Source organism: Triturus cristatus, chromosome 4_2, assembly GCF_964204655.1.
Source record: "Triturus cristatus chromosome 4_2, aTriCri1.1, whole genome shotgun sequence".
In the NCBI taxonomy this organism is placed as follows: domain Eukaryota; kingdom Metazoa; phylum Chordata; class Amphibia; order Caudata; family Salamandridae; genus Triturus; species Triturus cristatus.
In genome coordinates, this window is record NC_140586.1 from 635,557,759 (window position 1) to 635,577,538 (window position 19,780).

General features: G+C 42.7%; 1 protein-coding gene across 3 annotated transcripts in view; it reads right to left on the reverse strand.

The window, feature by feature from the left end:
- IL12RB2 (interleukin 12 receptor subunit beta 2) overlaps positions 1 to 19,780 on the reverse strand; it is a 462,597-nt gene that overhangs the window by 123,794 nt on the left and 319,023 nt on the right. For all 3 annotated transcript variants that reach the window (XM_085602320.1, XM_085602321.1, XM_085602322.1), the window contains 2 exons: positions 14,108 to 14,300; positions 2,155 to 2,349 (listed from right to left, as the gene is read on the reverse strand). In XM_085602320.1, coding sequence (XP_085458446.1) covers positions 2,155 to 2,349; positions 14,108 to 14,300 — 388 coding nt within the window. The remainder of the gene's footprint in view (positions 1 to 2,154; positions 2,350 to 14,107; positions 14,301 to 19,780) is intronic.

The window sequence follows — 19,780 nt, forward strand, 5'->3', positions numbered from 1 at the left end:
ACCTCACGGTACCTGACACATGGTGCAGGGATGTTTAGGGGGGCCCAAATGTGGAGGGCCAGGGAGGAAGGGGGCCCTCAAGGGGCCCTCAAAGTCAGTTTCCAACAGCCAATCCATGTTGGAAAGGCCGACATGGATTGGCTGTCGTCAACCGACATCCTAATTCCGACGGCGGAATCAGTGTCCTTAAGGAATTATGAGGGCTATGTGATTGGCCAATGGGCTTCTTGAGCCCTTTGGAACTGCATCGAATTCCCCGGCTTGTTTAAATTCCAACGGCCGTCATCATGATACGGCGGTCAGACTTTAAACCTGCCATATTGGTCGCAAAGCCTCCGAACAGTGGTCGGAGGCTTTCTGACCAACATCGGACTCAGGCCCTATGTGATGACATTATTTCTTAGAGAAAAATACACAGATATAGTGCAAATCATGTGTAGTTTGTTGCGTGAACTCACAACTCATTTGCATCAATTGGGTGCATTAGTAGCCACATCTTGTGGTGTCTGTATGGAGGCACTACAGTTGTGCCTAGCCACAGTCTACCCACAACAGACCTCTACCCTGCTGGTCAAGTTAGTAGCCAGGACCAGATTTATGTGCAATTCATGCAATGCAGCGCAGTAAGTAAAGTTACTGTACTGTGTTGCATGAACTGTAGATAGTAGAACATCGCCATACCTACTAAGATGTGGCACTGTTCTGCTCTCTCTCTGTGCTTGAGCACTTTTGCCTACCAAGTGCCAATGCAGACACCCTTGTGCCACAGTGCAAGAGTGCCTGCATTGTGGTAAGTATAGTTTTTGTACAGGACGGAGTCCCTTCCAATATAAAAAGTATACTTTAAGGCATTTCCCTCTTTGGGGCCGATATCAATCTCGTTCGGAAAGCATTCCGACTGAATTGGTTCTGGAATGCTTTCCGAACGACTCGGGTCGGGGGAGTCCAACCGAGCGATTTGGATGCATCTAGATGCTTCCGGATACGATTTGGTCAGACTCCTATTGGCTTCAATGGGAGCTTGTGTTCTGTACAAGAGCACAGGCTCTCATTGAAGAAAGGGGTGCCTGGGGAAAATCTTGCACCCTGTGGCAGGCACCATGGGGTGCATGGTTGGGAAGAGGGGACCCATGAGTAACCCAACGGGCCCAATTTGGAGGGCCCCGGGTGAAGGGGAGCCAGCTATGAGCTACCAAAGACCAATTTCGTAAACCGAGTCCTTAGAACTGTACAATTAGGCTCCAAAAGGCTCGAACTATACGAATGCCTTTTGGAACTGATTCGGACAGCCCTTACGGATTCCGGACATCATAATCGGTCGTTTGGAACTGAGTACGATTCGGTTAGGAACAAAGGTACTGAATCAGATTCGGGAAGGCCAAATCGGATTTGGAGCCCTTCTGAACGAGATCATAATAGGCCCCTTAGTATGTGTGCCGTAGAGTGCATCACACATACAAAGAGGGAAAAGTAAGGAGAAATTAGAACATTTCTCCTCATTATGCCTGCCTCAGGGATGCACTGGATTTTGGAGCAAATCCCTATTTAGAATTCGTTGTGGGGATTTGCATCAAAGCCCATGGGTTGTAGCATGGGAATGTCCATGCACCACCCACAGTACACGTTCTTAAGCAAAATAGCATATGCTAATGTAATACAATCACAATTTGCATTAGATTGTAAATTTCACCAGTAGACTTTGCGTCAGGTTTGTGTTAAAAATAAAAATCTGGGTGAAATAACAGTAATTGCATGCACTAAATCCAGTCTCTTAAGTTTTCATACATGATGATGTTATTAAATCCATTAAAAACTCCAGTGACCTCTTATTCTCCATATGATCTATGTGGCAAACTGTATGAAGAACAGCGCATATCGGGAAGCACGTAAACCGCCATTTACGTATTTTGGATCACAAGTTTCAGGGACATTTTAAAGGGAGTTTATGACGGCACGATTGAAGTCACGAGTTATGTCATCATGACACGTAAGGGCGGTGGGTTTAAGTGTTCTGTTCTATAGCTCCAGATCACTCATAGAGGCATGGAGTACACTGTCAAGAGTTTTAAGGGAAAGACAATTAAAAAGAAACATCTCAAGTCCCTCTTATAACTGTCCACACAAACACATGTAAAATAGAGTTATGGAAGTTACCCGATAGTATAGTTAGCAGCGTCAATGCTGGGACTTTCACCCAGTTTGTTCTGTGGTAATCTTTGATGTGAGAGTCTGACCATTCCACCACATATGCATCGATCTGCTCAACGGATTTAATTGGCTGTTTCCAAGTGATAAGGATGCTGCCATTATTAACTGGTTTTGCTGCAACATGTTGTGGAAAAAGCAAACCTAAAATTTAAGAGAAGGATAATTAACTCCACTGTCGGGTCCTTTTTTTTATTTCCAATGGTGTCATGAAATAAATTGCTCAAGAAGTAAATGTGAGATCAAGTGCAACAACATTATAGTTATTAAGTATATATAGAGATCCAGCACAGCAACATAAGAGGCATTAAACGCACATAGAGTTCAAGTGCAACAACATTATAGGCATTAAATACACGTAGAGACCCAGTTCAACAACATTATAGGCATTACATGTGCATAGAGATCAAGTGCAATTAAATTATGGTCATTAAATGCACATAGACATCGAGTGCAACAACACTATAGGCATTAGATGCACATGAACATCGAGTATCACAACATTATAGGCATTAAGGCACAGATTTACCAAGGGCTTGCTTTGTACTTGCATGACGCAAGCTGTCCCAAGGCAAAGCAAGTCTGTCTCTGGGATTTACAAAGCCACACAAAGCCCATTTGCTTGTCTTTACGCGGTTTAGTAAATTCAAAGCAAAGCAATGCATAGCGCTGCCTTGTGTTACCTTGCACCGGGGAGGTGTTTCATGAGTCGAGTATGACCGTTCTCACGCATCCGCCCATGAATTTTTGTGCAGTCACAGATTTACAAAGACACACCCAGGCGTAATGAGAAGAATTATCTTTATTTCTACTAGTTACTTTGCATCCAGCACCAAACACAGTAAAAGGAAATTGCCTTTAGGAATTGTTTTTGGGCAGGAAGGTATACCTTCCTTCACAAAAACAATCCTGCTTGTAACGCAGTCACCTTTGCCGCATGGGGGCCTGCATTGGCGATATGCTTCACACAGTGAACCAGGCTAGGGGGAAGCAGAAGTACGCCATATCTTAGTAAGTATGGTGCATTTCAGCTCTCTCCCTTTCACGCAATGCATCGCAGCAAGTTCCCTTGCTGCATTGCGTGCAAGGTTAGTAAATCAGACTCTAAATACATATAGAGATAAAAGAAGCCCGTCCTACTGCACGCTTTCATTAACACTGAAGCAACCCCACAGGCTTGCCCTTGGCTTTGGTTTTACATTTGCAGATGATATTGGTGCATGTGCCTTACATGTTTAAATACTAATCACATTATTGCTTCTGCTACCTGTAAGAGGTACACTTGGAATTAATTCGCTAACCATTCTGTCAGAGCTCAATATAATTTGTTTAGCTTTTAAAAGAAATGCTTTAAAAACATTGAAGCAAACATTGAGTCCTCATAGACACACACCATCTTATATAAAGCAAACCTTGGAAAAGATTGATACTTTTGACAAGAAGGTCCTGAAAGTAAGAAGCCTGCCGCTCCACTGTGACAATTCATTAATATGAACATTTACATTATGTTAAGTAGTTGTATTTTCCTGCCAAACCATGTACTTTCCTAGAGTACACACTGCATTAAAAAGATGGGTAACATTCCTTTTTATTTAGGCTCGCAACAATTTCCATATTCATAAAGATGCGGCTAAATAGTAAAATGTTAGAGCAGGCATATACCATCAGTGCCAGCATGGGGCTATAATGTATATACTGCCCTTGGGGTGTAAATGTTTTTGTCCTGTATTTGCACATTAATGACTGAATGATGATGCGTACTTTTTGACTACTCAAACATTCAAATTTGAGTTTCATCATTTCAATGAGGGCGCAGCATCTTGCAAACGAGAACCTATCTGTTTGACTTCACCCATATCCCACCATGAAACATGCCCAGGTCGGTGGTCCTGCCAGGAGGACTCCAGATTATACACCACCCATTGGGCCAAAAATGACACATGGACCTGCTACAGGCTTCAGGGACCTCCCTAACAAGAATCCATGAAGCGCTGTCACGAGGACAAGTTGCATGCATCTGCACTGGTCCAAGCCCAGACTAGGCTTTTTCAGCATTCTAAGAATTATTTGTGAGAACAGAGAAAAAAGATAAATGTTCCCTTACAAACTGGAATTTATCTTCCTCTAAAATATGCTAGAGAGTTAGTCGGGTTCATATAATCTGTGTTCCAGATGGACACGTAGAATGACCCATGTCTCCAACTGTTGTTTTGCACTCCGAAAAAGGGTTATTTGCCCAAAAGATTTTCATGCAAAAAAATCTACTGATTAAGGGGCCGATTCCGATCCGGGTCGGAAGGGTACTGAACACAATCCGGCTGGAAAAACTACGAGCCGTACGCGTGTTTTCCGCCCGACTCCTACAGCTGTACGAGCGAGCAAGTACGATGCGAGCTATGTGAAATTCACCGACCAAGTCGTTTCCGGGTCCGAACCGCTCCGTACGTCTAGGTCGTAACTAACCGTGGCATGCAATGGATGCAATTTACGACCGAGCCAGTACGATGCACGCGTCGGACAGCCGATGCGAGCCGGAGTGTTTGGCTCGCAAAACGTCCAGGAAGTTGCCTTTGGGGGTCTGCGTTGGACCCCCTGTCACACGCAGCCCTACGACTCGGACACAGGGGGAGACCCAAGGGTCCCCCCAAAACAGGCAAGTACGTTGCGGATGGCACCGATGCGTACCCACTGTAGGGGGTGCCCTTGTGCGAGACGTACCCATGCAGTCAATGGGAGCCCGTGTACGCGTCGTACGACCGGTTCCAATTGACTTCTATGGGAGTCAGACCGAACCGAGTCCAGCAGCATATGGCCGCATCGTACTCGCTCGGTCGGACTGCAGGACTCCGGCTCGGTCAGAAAACACTCCGGATCCGGCTGGGTCAGAGAGCTTTCCGACCCGGATCGGAATCGGCCCCTATGCTGGGAGTGGGTGAGAAGTGCTCGTTCAAGAGCAGAAATGTCCTGTATGTTAGTGTATACACACAAAACCTCATGGCAATGTAAACATCAACAAGTTTTAGTACAGTTTATTGCTTTTTTTTAATGCTTCCGATTCGATGCCTATCGATTTTAAGGTATGTAAAATCGATGTCAAAAATATCTATGTCGGTAATGTCGTTTACAAAAATATCGTTGTTAATACCAGTTTTTTAATTATTATTTTTTTTAAAATATATTTTAATTGTAGATGTTGTAAATTGTTTGTATAATTATTGTTGATGTTTTTAATATAGTTTGTTTATTTTTGGTTGTTCTTAAATTATTTTACGTTTTAATTTAATAGTTTGTCATTTTTAGTGCCATAGCGGGTTGTGGGGTTCATAGGGGTACAGGGTGGGAAATACATTATTTATAATTACTTACTAATTCATTTTTAATTAACATTAATTATTTAATTGATAATTTATTTGGGGAATTGCGTAATTATTTTATTATTAAGGTAAGTTTTAGGTACAGGTTGTGGGGTTTGTAGGGATATAGGGTGGGGAGTAATTTAATTTAAAATAATTAGTGATCATATTTTAATTATTATTAATTATTTAATTGATAATTATGCAAATTGTGTCATTAATTTACGTTTTTATTTATATTTTTGTTGTTGGTAGTGGTTTTTGTAGGCATAAAGGATGTGAAGGAAAATAATTATAGTAATTTCATGTTAATTAATAATAATTATTTCATTGATAATTAATTATGTAAATTGTGCAAATAAGATATCTTTTAAATGATATATCAGGTGTGGGTTGTTGGGTTTGTAGGGGTACAGGGTGGGAAGTTAATTCAATATAATTGATTTATTATTATTTAATTATTATTAATTGTTTAACTGATAATTAATTATGTAAAAAGTGTAATTATCATAGTTTTAAAGATATATTTTAGTTGTGTGTTGTTTAATTTCTAGAGGTACAGGGTAGGAAGTTATTTATGTAATAATACATGTAAAAATAGTTATTTCTTCATTTAAAATGGTGTTCTCTTTTATGTTATGTGTTATTTGTGTTATGCTTTTTAATTGTAAATAACATGATATTTGTTGGTTGCTATGATTGACTGGCAAAGTACATGGATGTTTGAAAAATACCCTTTTCTACTGTGGCTTGTGCTGCAGCTCTTTCCTGGGCCGCAGCAGGAGCAGCAGTAGAAAAAGGCATTTTACGAAACGCCTACATGGCAGTCGTATAGTAATAGGGTCGGTGGGACCATCGACTTCTTGTTGGACGGTCACCTGCACACAACGATGGCAGCTGGGCACTCGTCTCGACTGCCATTGTAATGAGGCACATAGTGTGGTATTTTAATTATATTAATATTATTTGTTTAAAATATTTATCAATCATTGTAATAATTATGTAGTTGTGATTTGATATATATATATATATATATATATATATATATATATATATATATATATATATATATATAATAATAATTAAATTTGAATATTTCTAGTTATTTAATAAAGTTGTTAAAATAATTTATTTGTTTGAAGTGACCTACTACTCTCTTTCTACTGTTGTACAGACTGAAGTGGGAATAGTACATTTTACTTCTGTGCAATCCAACACTTTTCCTACTGCTCCACTGACTGGAGTAGGAGTAGTATATTTTAACCTCTTTTCAATCCAACACTTTCCCTACGGTTGCACAGACTGTAGGTGGAATAGTAAGTTTTATCCCTCCTATGTCTAACACTTTCCCTTCTGTTGCACAGACCTGGAGTGGGAATAGTAAATTTGAACTCCTCCTTAGTCCAACCCTTTCCCTACTGTTACACTGGCTGGAGTGGGAATATTAAATGTTACCCCTTTTGAGTCCAAGGCTTTCCTTACTGTTGCACAGAGTGAAGTGGGAATAGTAATTGTTACCCCTCTGGAGTCCAACATTTTCTCTACTGTAACACCGACTGGAGTGGGAATAGGAAATTGTTACACCTCCTGAGCCCAACCCATTTCCCTACTGTTGTACCGACTGGGGTGGGAGTAGTAGATTTTACCCCTCTGCAATTCAACACTTTCTCTACTGTTGCACCAACTGGAGTGGGAATAGTAATTTGTACCCCCCCTGAGTCCAACCCTTTCCCTACTGTTGCACAGACTCGAGTGGGAATAGTAAGTTTTGCCCCTCCGTAATTCAACACTTTCCCAACTGTTTCACCGACTGGAGTGGGGATTGTAATTTGTACCTCTGCTGAGTCCAATGCTTTCCCTACTGTTGCAATGAGTAGAGTGGCATTAGTAAATTTTACCCTTCCTGAGTCCAATGCTTTCCCTACTGTTGCACAGATTGGAGAGGGAATAGCATATGTATTATTCCTACAATTTTATAGTTTTGTTTATATTGTTTAAATGTATATTAATGTGATGTTTCTATGTAATTAACATTATATTATTTTTATTTTGTAATGTTTGTAATAAGTAATATATTTTTAGTAAAATCTAATTTTTTACTTGAATTACTTTTTATATGTAATTAAATTGGTATGTTTTTTCAATGTATTCCAGGTCTCATTTGTTTCCGTTTTTAAATTATTGTGTGTGTGTGTGTATATATATATATTTATTTATACAAATTAATCAATTATAATATAAATTAAAATTATTATTTTAATAGTAGTGTTAAATTATATATGTTTAAATAAACATGTGTTTTTTAAGTAAGTATATCATTTATATACATTTGTAATTATTTAAATATATTTAATTTACATTATATTACTGTTAAATGTTAATATATTTGATGTTTACTATTTTCAACTATATAGATGTTAAAAATGATATTTATTCTTTGATATTAGTGTAGAACGATATATTTTTTTCAATATTTTTGTCATTTACATTTTAAGTATAACAAAATGATATTTTTGTGCTCGATATGTTTGACACAATATTTATATACTACCATATTTATGGTTTCAATATTTTGGCAATGAACCATTGACAGAAGTCAGATAGATAGTTTTCCATGATATGCACAATAGCAGGCATTGCCGGAGGAGGCTGTGACTCAGAAACTGGGCGGTAGAACGGGCCACTGCATCCACTGAGGTCCTGGATTGGGAGCAACAGGGGGACTACACTTCAGGAGGCCCTTATTCAACCTAAAGACTATAACTATCTAGTCACAAAAATTGGTGTGCAATTTGAAGCCAGTTTTCGCAACCAGTCTCATTATACATAAGGCACGTAATTCCTAGTTGCTTTGCGAATGCCAACACACCAGAAATCATCCGGGAAACTGTGCTCTAAAGGAAATTGGTTTTGAAAATGTGATAATTTTATTCACAAACTGACTGGTGCTACCCTTATAATTGGTGAAAAAGGTGAGAACAACAACAGAATTCCATGGGATGAACAGCTTCTTGCAGGTTCTATGTCAGAATATCCTATACACAAATATAGTCTGACAAAAATAAATGTTGTCCCACTTACTGAAGATTTTTTATCGCTAGGTTTAATGGATCAATATTTTTATCCAGGATATTTATGTCAGAAGATAGTCTGACAACGATATTCTGCTACTGCACTCTCAGGTATACAGAGAAAAGTGAGGCTAAAAATAGATTTCTATGTGTCACCACATTGGGATCTGTAATCAAGTGGATAGAAATCTTCTCTTTGACATATAGCATTTATTGGAGACAAATGATGCTCTTCTGGATTCCTGACTCTTTGCTCTTAAGACAGACAACTTAAGCTCATAGCATTTTAGTCCAAACAAGCATCATAGAGAAACATGAAAGGATTCAGATGTATATTAGCAATACTGAAAATGTGCTCACAGCTCAGTACTTTAGTTTGCCTAAATAGATACCCTTTTTGAATATGGGAGATGTAAAATATCTCTGTGTTTTACACACATTATGCTTATAAAACCATAATTCATAGGAAGGACTATCTGATTGATTTATTGGATATGGGTAAAACTTCACAAGAGAGCCAGATCTTAAAACAGATGCCAATGCCACAATGGTTCGCCATCTTAGTGAATCAAGCCATTCTAGCAAAGTCCTTAAATGATCCATCATTGATTCAGTTTTACCAAATCCCAGAACACGTATCCTGATGAAAACTTTGTCTATAAAATAAAAACCAGTGGAACGCAAAACTTAAAACTGTGAGATATGGCATTAATGAAAATATTGAGAGTGCTTTGATTATATAGGTTCTCACCTCACAGTATTTTTGGTATAACAATGGTTGGCCTCTGCTTTTCTTCTAAGTAAAATGAATTAATTTTCTTCCCAAAATAACTTAATTATTAAGAGATTTGTAAATTGCATTCAAGATGATTATATTTTTGTAACATACCCTTTTCGTTTTGTTTAGTGCCCTACGGAGGGTTAAAAACCTATTAGTCCTTGATCGTTTTCCCACCATCTTTTGCTAAGACTATGTAGCAGAATTTGGTAGCATGGCAATTCCTTGCTGATTGTTCTGTAGTCTATGGGGCCAGTGGGTGCGCTCTTATATCTCCACACAAGTCTGAAAAAGGCATGTAGCCTTCAATTAGTCCTAACCTTGGCTATCCTTACAAGTACTATTGAAAGGATCTTGTGTTGGAAATCCATATGTTCTGCTGTGTTTCCCCAGATTGTTTTGATATTTGTGGATCTAGATGGCTGGTATTTTGGGTCACTAGGCAGTGAGGAGCTGCAATATATTCACTCATTGCATGTACATAGTAACTGTTGCCATTTTTGCATTTTTTCGACATCATTCCTAAAAGCGCACAAAGTGCATGGGCTGCGTAAAAGTCAAATACCACACTAAAGATTTTTTTTACTCACATGGGACACTAATCTGATAATATAATCTGAAAATCAGATATGTCACAGTCTAAAGTAAGATTTGAAGCTTAAAATAAAAACTTAACCTGTTTTTACAACTGGGATATTATATTTGACACTAGTAAGCCAAGGCTTGAAAAATGTAATCCTTCTCTGTATGGCACCTACATTTTAAATGTATAGGGTATACACTCTTGCATGTTTAATGCAGTAAAGTGGGCTAAAGTGCCAAGTTTCAAGTGGGGCTGCACTTTTAAACTTGGGTGATATCAAAAGCCTATATCTTTCTAGCCCTGGCTCTGAAACCCGTAGAAGCACAACTCTCCCAGCATATAACTATTTTGAGAAAATATAAAGTCATTAGTTAAGATTGATTTCTATTTTATTTGTTGGAAGAATGACTTATGCAAGGTAGCTATTTTCCTGACTTAAAAAATCAGTTTTGTAAGTGACATTTTGATCTGCTCCAACAAGCTGCACTTACTGCAGTTATCTGTAAATAGTTTCCTTCATAACGACTCTAAGCCTGGGAGTAGATATCCCACTTTCACAGATACGATACTTCCATAGAACATAAGGGTTCCTGAGCTCCACTGTCTCTCTTATTTGAAAGACACAAGTTTTCAAAGCTCTGATTTTTCAAAGCCCTTCAATCTGTCAGTTCCTTCTATCTCAGCAAGAGCCTTTTGAAACGGGTTCATGCTCTTAAAAACGTGAGGGGGGGCAACGGATGGGAATTTTGTCATGAATTAATTATGGAATTCTGACAGTCACTTCTGTGATATTCTAAAATCCTGATGCCCCACCACTGCCAAATCTGAATGCTGTCTCAGCCACAGGTAATTACTCTGGGCCACATGCCAATCCATCATGTGCAAAATAACCATGGAATGGGATGCAGAATACGTTTTTAATTACCAGTGACTGTGATTAATTCAACCATTCCATTCCATCCATCTCTTTTTTGTATCCTTTAGTTTGTTGCTCTTAGTCGAACTGGTATGCCAGAATATGGGTCCTGTGCACACTGTGTCACTGGAATCAAGCTGTACCCAGCTGTTGAACCCATAACTACGCTTGTGTTCCAGTTCAGGGAGGACCTGGCTTGGCAGTTTAATCTGGACTGTTCAAATTGGACCAGGTTCAAGATTGAGTTACATGTAACTGGGTCCAAACTGAAGTGACATGGTGGGCAGAAGAAAGATGGATTCGGATGTGGCCTGAGTAATTATCCATGGCTGAGATTAATTCAAGCCATCCATTCATCACATTTTTGTATACATAGTCTGGCCAAAGAGGACATTAAACGGCCATATGTCCAGATAGATTTCTCTCTGTCTACATAAATATTAAGGGGAGGGGAACACCTGGTTCTTCTTGAATTTCTGACAATGAACAGCATCTTTAAAAGTCAGAAGAGCTGGCTTGTTCAGTGGTGGCTCCTCTGCTAAGGCGGAGGAGGGTCACCTCACTGCTAATTCAGCACTGTACAAAAGAAAAAGAAAATGACAATAACATAACGTTATTATCATTTTCTTTTTCTTTGCAGAGCTTGAAGCCAGGTCGGGCGGGGCTGGGCTCTGTGACGCCAAAGTGAGGAGTGGTTTGGCCCATGATGCCGGCCACACCGTCATGCGCACTTGGCATGTTCTCCATGGGGCTGCGTTGCACAGCCCCATGGAGAACATGTCCAGATTCCCCAGGCACAGCCTGAGTGTCCAAACAGGCATTGGTATTGGCTGTGAGAGCCCGGAAGCCTGGGTGCTTCCGTAGACCATGAGGAAGAGGACAGAGAAGAGACGTGCGGCAGCGCGGCGGCAAAGGAAAAGGTAAGTGCCTTTTCTTATATCATTTTCTTTTGTAATCCCCCCACCCCTCCACCCCTGTTCCCAGGCGGCCGTCACTGGGCTTGTTACAGGCACATAAAACTAAGCGTGTTCTGGGCCTATTAAAAAAAAGCCTATGCGATTTGGATGTACCATTTTGAAAGAAGGTTTTGGAGGTCTCAGGAAACACAGTTTGTTGCATTTTCAAGGATGGAAACCAGACAGACCATTTGGAACTGGACTTTCAGCTGTTGTCCTTGCGTGTAGTGGACAAAATCTTTTTTCCGACTTCAGCTTGTTGCCTTGTATTGATAGAACCTACCTTGAGAGTAAATTTGAAGAAGCTGTATAGAACCTATTGAACCTTTTCTACAAGTTCTAAATTCTCAGGGGCTTATTTACAAGCCTCCTGCGCCACTTTGAGTCATATTTAACATGGGAAAAGTGACGTACGGGTGGCCCAAGGGGCTTGTAAATAAGCCCCTGAAAGGCCATCTCTGGAGGACCGGTGCAAGGTAACGAGGTTACCTGATGAAGGCACAACATTTGTGGCAAGATTTTCTGTTTTTTCCAGCTTCGAGTTTTTTTGCCAAAAGAATCAAAGCTTCAGCTGGACTTCACTAACAAAGCATATGTCCCTAAGGAGCCCGACTTGGCTCGGCTACCAGCCTTGGCCCCAGTGGCAGATTCAGACCTAGAGAAAGGTTTTTGAAGCAGATGAAAATCCATGAAACTGGGAAACAGCAGTAAGGCGTGCAAGATGAGGACACAATCATGCTGGCTATGGTTTTGTAGGTTGTTCCTTTGGAACTATTTGGAACATTTCCAATCCTGGTGGACCCCAGCTTGACTACAGCTTTTCACCTAACCCCATGGATGAATTTTGACTTTTGGAAAAAGTACTCTTGAAACTGTTGAACCTCAGATCTTTACCCAAACTCTCTTCATTGCAGGTCAAGAAATTCCCTCACATGGTGACGGACGCTCACTCCTCCCTTGAGGGCCCCAGCTGTAGACAGGTCTTTATCCCTGGAGTTGCTTTTTTGTCCTCATGAATTGGAGGGAGACGGTCACCCTACCACCTTGTACGTGCACTGATGCTTGGTAGCCATTTTGAAATAGTTTTTCTTACACTTTAACAAACATCAATTGAAGATGACTGTTGCACAGGCAAGTGGAAAATAAAAACAAGCATTGAAAAAGATAATAAGTGTGCACTCCACTGCTATTGAGGAGACCTGTTTGGTGTGCCACTGCTTATTATATACTGTACTGTATCTACTGTAGTGTCACTTATGTTGTTGTACATTTGTTGGATCAAGAGACTTAATAGCATTTGTCTACTTAATTGGTTTGCAAGTCATTTGTAATTTGGGGGTCCATCTGTACCTCTGCCACCATCATCATTTTATTTTAATTGTACAAATAACTGGTTAGCAAAATTGGCGTAAAAAGATAGCAATTGTTAAGAAATTGTTGAGTACCTGCCACTTTGATAAATCTTTTATCCCCATACCTGCTGTGATTTACAGCCTCTTTTAGCCTTCACAGGGTGAACAGCCAAGTGGCTGGGGCAGAAGAGGCCTCAAGAGTTGCCCACCTGTAATATTTACACTTTTACCATCACGTATCATATTATTTCTCTGGAAGTGCTCCCGCTGTCTACACGGAAGCACCTTCACCGAAAAGAAACAGTTTTACAGAAGGCTTTTTAAACAAGAAAATACATCATACTGGTGCCATTTTATAGGTGAGCAAATGTATCTGCGTGCATAAATTCACTCGCCATTTCGTACATATAAACACACCCGATTCAGGTGGCAGGCCCCCAATTTTTAAAGCCGAGAGAGATTTTATTTTCGCTTTCCCCCACCTACAGTTGCTTCCACTTCAATGCAAGTCAATGTGGAAATAAGTTTCTCTGATATATTTCCGAAAATCTCCCGGTTTTTCTGCTCTCTAATGTTCACATGCATTCTATTTATACACCTAAATTCAACTTCGTTGTGCAAATGGATTTAGGAATCGGGGAGAGGAGATTTACGTTTGAAAAGGGCGTGTCTTCCACTGACACAATAATGCACCACTCCGCATAGACACAGTGGGCTGAGCTCACAATCTGTGAGTGGGTGTCACTCGTGTAGAACTCCTGGCTCACCTGTGAATGCCATGAGTGAGCTTGGAGTAAGACAGGATTACCGTTTAATTTAGCATCATCATGACTAGTAAGAGTCGCCAAGTCAAGGGTTTTCATTTTTGGGCTGCCACTAATAAAAACATTTACCTGGAAAAGTAGATATGTTGATGTGCGTCGGAGGAGAGTTTCCTTTTGCGTTGCAAGCCGACACTGCTATGGTGGTGGCAGCAGCACTGTCCATGACTAACTCAAGCCACGTCTGTGTGGTTGTAGCAGTGTGCTTCTGAAATGTGACTTCATAATGCAGGATTTCTCCTTTTGCTTCCCACAAGCTCATTTCCTGTAATAAAATACAATCTTTTCACATATTTCACACAAAACACCTTAAGCATCAAAGACAACAACAAATAACATTTATTGTGTTAGGTAAATAATTTAAAAAGTCACAATATTATTAATAACATTTATTGTGTTAGGTAAATAATTTAAAAAGTCACAATATTATTGGTTAAATATTGTCAATGTACTGTGCATTATTTAACGAGCTATGTACTTCTGAAAGACACGTTTTCAAACAATCATCAGTGTTATGTCACTGAAGTCGTCAAGAGAGTGAAAATGCAAGCATTACACAAAAACACAAGAGTAATAAACGGACCATAACCATTCAGCAGGAGAGTGGTAAGGGAGCAGTACGGGTCCAGTACACTGACCTGAAGCTCTGCCTAACGGTAATCCCATTTACAAAGAGCAGACTATCACATTGAAATGGCCTCTTGAAATGACCACTAAATTTGCACAACTGAACGTGTGGAAATCTGGGTTCAACACATAATTTTCATTACAGAATCACAAAGGTCAGGTATCTTGAAATGTAATCCTGTTAATATTTGTTTCCATCACAATAAGAAAAAAAAATGTACCCAACATGCCTCATTTATAATTTCCTGGTGGCTGATATATTTGGGGCCATATTCTCCAGGAGCTATCTCCGATTGAACGGCACTTGAGCGCAGCCAAAGTCGTGATAAACTTACCGCCCCATTCACAAGCCGGTGCAAACAACCTACAGCACCACTTTTCTGGCGTTAGCATCCGCAACAAAAATCGCCACAGATGACCCCACCAACTATCGCTAATGAGATGCAGAGTAGGCGTTCCCGAGCAAAAAGCAGCGACAACATCTCTCCACAACAAAACAAAAGCCAAAACAACCGTTCGGATGAGTCCTAGCGGGTCCTCACTGGACAATCTGTAGGACACAGCCTGGAAGACAAAATCCAAGAGAAGAAGGGGTGCCATGCACCCAACAAAGGAAAGAGAGGGAGCGAGGGAGGGAGAGAGTGAGGAAGAGAGACAGAGTGAGAATGCACAAGCAGCTCAAGGCCTCTCGGGAACCTGGCTCCACATGCCAACATGTGTGTAAGTATCGCCATCGGTACACCATGAGCCTAAGGCCTTGTCGCAATCTCAGCGCCAAAGCCACATCACATTCCGAAAACATAAGTAGTAGTCAGACAAACATTAGGGATGAAAGCTCCTTTGTTCCAATGCAGAAGGCGGGAGGACACCTGCACCTTTGACCTTGGTCCTGAACGCGGCTGGAACACCCTGAGAGAGATGCCATGGCAGATGGGGACGACTCCCACACCACGCATTGCGCCAATGAACTATCCAACCTCCCCACACCCCACACACAGAAGCCCCTGCCTGAGGTACCCCCGCATGGGATGCCCCTGACACTCACTGAAACAGCAACCCATTCTCCCCAATGTTGCACACACATTCAAATCATTGCTCAGAGCTGTGGCATATCCTCCACACAACTGCCACAGTACAGAAGAGTGCTGGTTTCACGAGATGTACCAAAGCAATGGCAGGCCATCCCGGGCACATGCAGAACCCCCGTCACGTGGAACAGTACCGTGCACGTATGCTACATTTACTGGGCGCACTGCCACTGGCAGTGCTGCGGATCAGTTACCGGCTGAGCGTCCGCCTTGCCTACGTCACCTGCGTCCAGCTCTGGTTCCACTGCCGAATATGCACATTCGAGTGACCCATGGATGTCTGCCTATCCAACACAACTGTAGATGAATTGGACTATGACTTGTGTGTGTGCCCCCTGTTGGATCACGAACAGGAGTGTAACCGAGACAGCCGTGCATGGGATGCCTTGACATACTGCGTATGGATTGGCAGTTGTGCATGGGAGATTGCACAATTCCTCGTGTGCGGTGACCACATCGAGGCGCTCCCCTATTGGGCTGTGTTGCGGATTGGGTAAACGGCATGAGCTGAGCACACCTGCCCGGACCAGTTAATGGATTGGCTCACCCTGGTGTTCCTTGAACACGACAACAACGTACTATTGGAACACATTGCACATGAAGCTGCACGGGCATTCATGGACGAGTACCTACGTTCCTGCAGCCACATCGGATTGTTACCCACGGCACAGGTCACAACAAGTTGTTGCAATCGTGGGGAATGCTCACATATCCTACCACAACAGAGGGCATGTCTTCCTTCGTCAGGACTCTGGATGCATGTGCGTGGAACTACGCGTGTGTACACACACCTGTGCAAGGTGATGCCGGTCCATGGACGGAGCAACACAGAGTCATTTGGCAGCGTTACCAATTCGGACACACTGCTGGGGGGAGAGTACACACATGGCAATGTAGCACGACATGTGAACCTGTCAGACCCTTTCACCTGATCACAGCAGAGCAGACAATCGGCGCACTCCGGTGGCAGAGCACTATGCAGATCCCATGGGCAGTGAGTTGTGCCCCCTAACACGGGGCAATGGGCAGACGCCAAACAACACATGACTCGTCCAACACGGCAAGCTGGGCTGAGACCGTTGCCATCCATGATGATTGGTGTCCATTTTTGCCTCAACATTTTCAGAACCTCCACATGCTCCCATGCTGCGTGGAAGTGTCTTAAGCATGTCCCTGACTGTTGTGGCCGTTGCCTCCTCCGTACTGACACGCACATGCCAATAAAGTCTATGCAACTCCACTGGTGTCTAACTGTGATGAGTGTTGATCAGATTGCCCACTCGTGTGCCACAATGAGCATCATCCCTACACAGGGAGGAACTGACTGACGCATGCACAATGGGGGTGGCTCCCTTTTGCAAGCTCCACCTATGTAAGCCAGACATTGTTTTGTGATAGTTGCCGGCCGACCTGTGCACTTACGTGACTTCAGCAATGTGACTATGGTGTCCAAACTCAGACCATGTGGAGCAGTGTAACGAATTGTAACAGGACGTGTCCACACAGATGTGTGTGGGTAGGTATGCGACGTGAAGTTCGGTTGTCACATGTGATGTAGGACACCACTTCTGGCCTGCTACCGATTTGGTCATTCCAACACACAGTCCTATTCAATACATGGACGTGTGCCTACATTGGGGGGTTGTGAGATTGTTGTTGATGTGCAATGGGGATACAGCTAGTACTCACATTCATAGTCATCCAATTGGCCATGTGTCTCAGGGATACACATAGATGACAGTTACCAGGGTGTACCTTCATGTGCAATCATTGTCCCTACATCCAGCCATGCTTCCATACGTGAGTGAACACAGTTGTGACACATCTGTGTGATTCAGAATGTTTTATTCACAATCAGGTGATTGACGGAGCTGAAGCTGTACATGGCCATCCAAGCCCCCGTTACATGGAAGCCCAGTGGTGGGCCAACCAGAGTCCTTTGGGGATTAAAAAGTGATTTGGAGGGGGAGTGCAGCCTGCAGCAGGATTGCTGTGTAATTGTCCAGCAGTGAAGATATGGCAGTCCGTGTTGGGGTCTGGGTGAATGTCGCAGAGTGTTCCGGGGGTCAGTGGGAGGTATTGTCCCAGGGCATGATGCATAGGTCAGAACCAGGCAGGGACAGGCCATATGGTGGTGATGGATGCTACTGCCTCCTTCCTCACACAGTGATTACCATCCCCATCTTACTACCCTGATACGGGTTCTGTGTCCGGTGTGTCCGGTGTGTGTGGTGGGGTAATGGCTGCATCACTGTGTGCCACAGACACATCAGACTGTGAAGGTGATGGGGCTGCATCACAGTGTCCCACTGCAGTCATCTGGGACAGGCTCAGTGGCAGCAATGGCAAGATGATGAACAGCAGGGCATTGAAGTTCCCAGCTACTACTCGCCTGTGTCCAGCCGTGGCAGCCATATTTCCAGCCTGCATCTGCTCCATGGTCTCCATTGACCTCCGCATCTGTGCCAACTCTGTGCTGTCATCGCTGATGCCTGTCTGACCAGACAGTTCTTGTATCCGATTAATGGCCCCAGTGAGGTCAGCCAAGGTCTGTGGTGGAGCATGGTGCGTACAGGGGGTGTCTGATAGGGACTGTACATGGTCCCTGATGGGACTCAGACACCCAGGTATGGCATCGAGTTTGGCTGCCACAAGCTCAAAACCGACCCGCAGCTGTTCAGCCAACTCCACCTGGCAACCCCACACACACTGTTGGAATTCCATGTAGTGGTGGTGTGTGTTTCCTGCTGTGTGGTCTGCCCTGCTCCTGGGGATGGGGTGCGAAGGCTGTCCTTTATCCGTTGGAAGGTGTCTTGACATATGTACAGGTTGTCCTCTTCATCATCAATGATGAGAAGTGTGGTGTGCTCTGCAGGAGGTGTTATTTGTCCCTCTGCAATGTAAAGGGAAGATGCAGGTTAACAGAGTTTCACATGAATGATGAAGATTTGTAGATGTTTACATTCAGACTGCATGCCAATGTACATTGTGACTGTGTTGGTGGAGCTGGCTATTTGATGGCAGTCAGTGTGTTTTTCAACTACACGGATGTGTGGTAGTGCCCGTACATTATCATCACACAGTGTCAGGCAACGCCAGATGTGAGTGGACAGTTAATACGCATGAGTGGAACCTGTTGTGAGCTCTGTCCTGTGGTGTTTCAATTTGTACCACATTGCCGTCATTGCTGATGTTCTGTGATTGCTATGTGTGTGTGCTGCATTGTGGGGGAGTTGCCCCTGCAGCTATGATTTTGTGTACCCTTCTCCCTTTGAGGCGGGGTACCTTTGAATTGTGTGCTTTTCGGGGGCTGAATTGTTTTTGACTTGGGTCATATGTGCTGTTGGACTTGGCCCTTTTTGGCAGATTCACCCCTAAACTTTTTGCCTTAAAGTCTGACATGGTGTTGGTGGTTTTAGGCCTCTGGGCACTTTAGCACTGTGGTCCAGTGTAAAGTACGTGCGCTTTCTGTGCACATTTGGTAAAGTTAGGCTGCCCTCCCATAGGAATGCATTGGGTAGAAGTGTGTCCATGGTAATTCCTGGTATGAGAGGAGCGGTGTGGTCAAGTCTAGTATGTATGAACTCGTGAGAATAAATGCTACATAATGGTGTGCGCAGATTTATGGTGTCTGGTGGAGAAATGCCACTTTTAGAAGTTGGCATTTCTGTGTGCTATTTGTCTGCCTGCCTGATGTGAATTGCATGTCTAGCTTGTGAGTGACAGGGGCTGAGAAGTGTGGGTGGCTCCAGGAGGGGCAGGGTGAGTCAGCGCTACGCTGAATGGGACACCTGGAGTAAGAGTAGTGGGAGGGGTAATCCCCTGACTCTGAATAGAATGGTGCCTGCCCTAGTGAATGCTGGCTCCGCCCCCCTGTGGTGTGTCTGATGACGAGCCCCCACCTGACAAAGGGGAAGAGGAGCTTGCAAAACAAAGTGCTCCAAATCCCCCTTGAACCAGTTGCATCTGGTTCCCCCATGCCCTGCACTGTAGACAAAGGAGAAAGGGTGTATAAAAGTAGGGGCTGTGA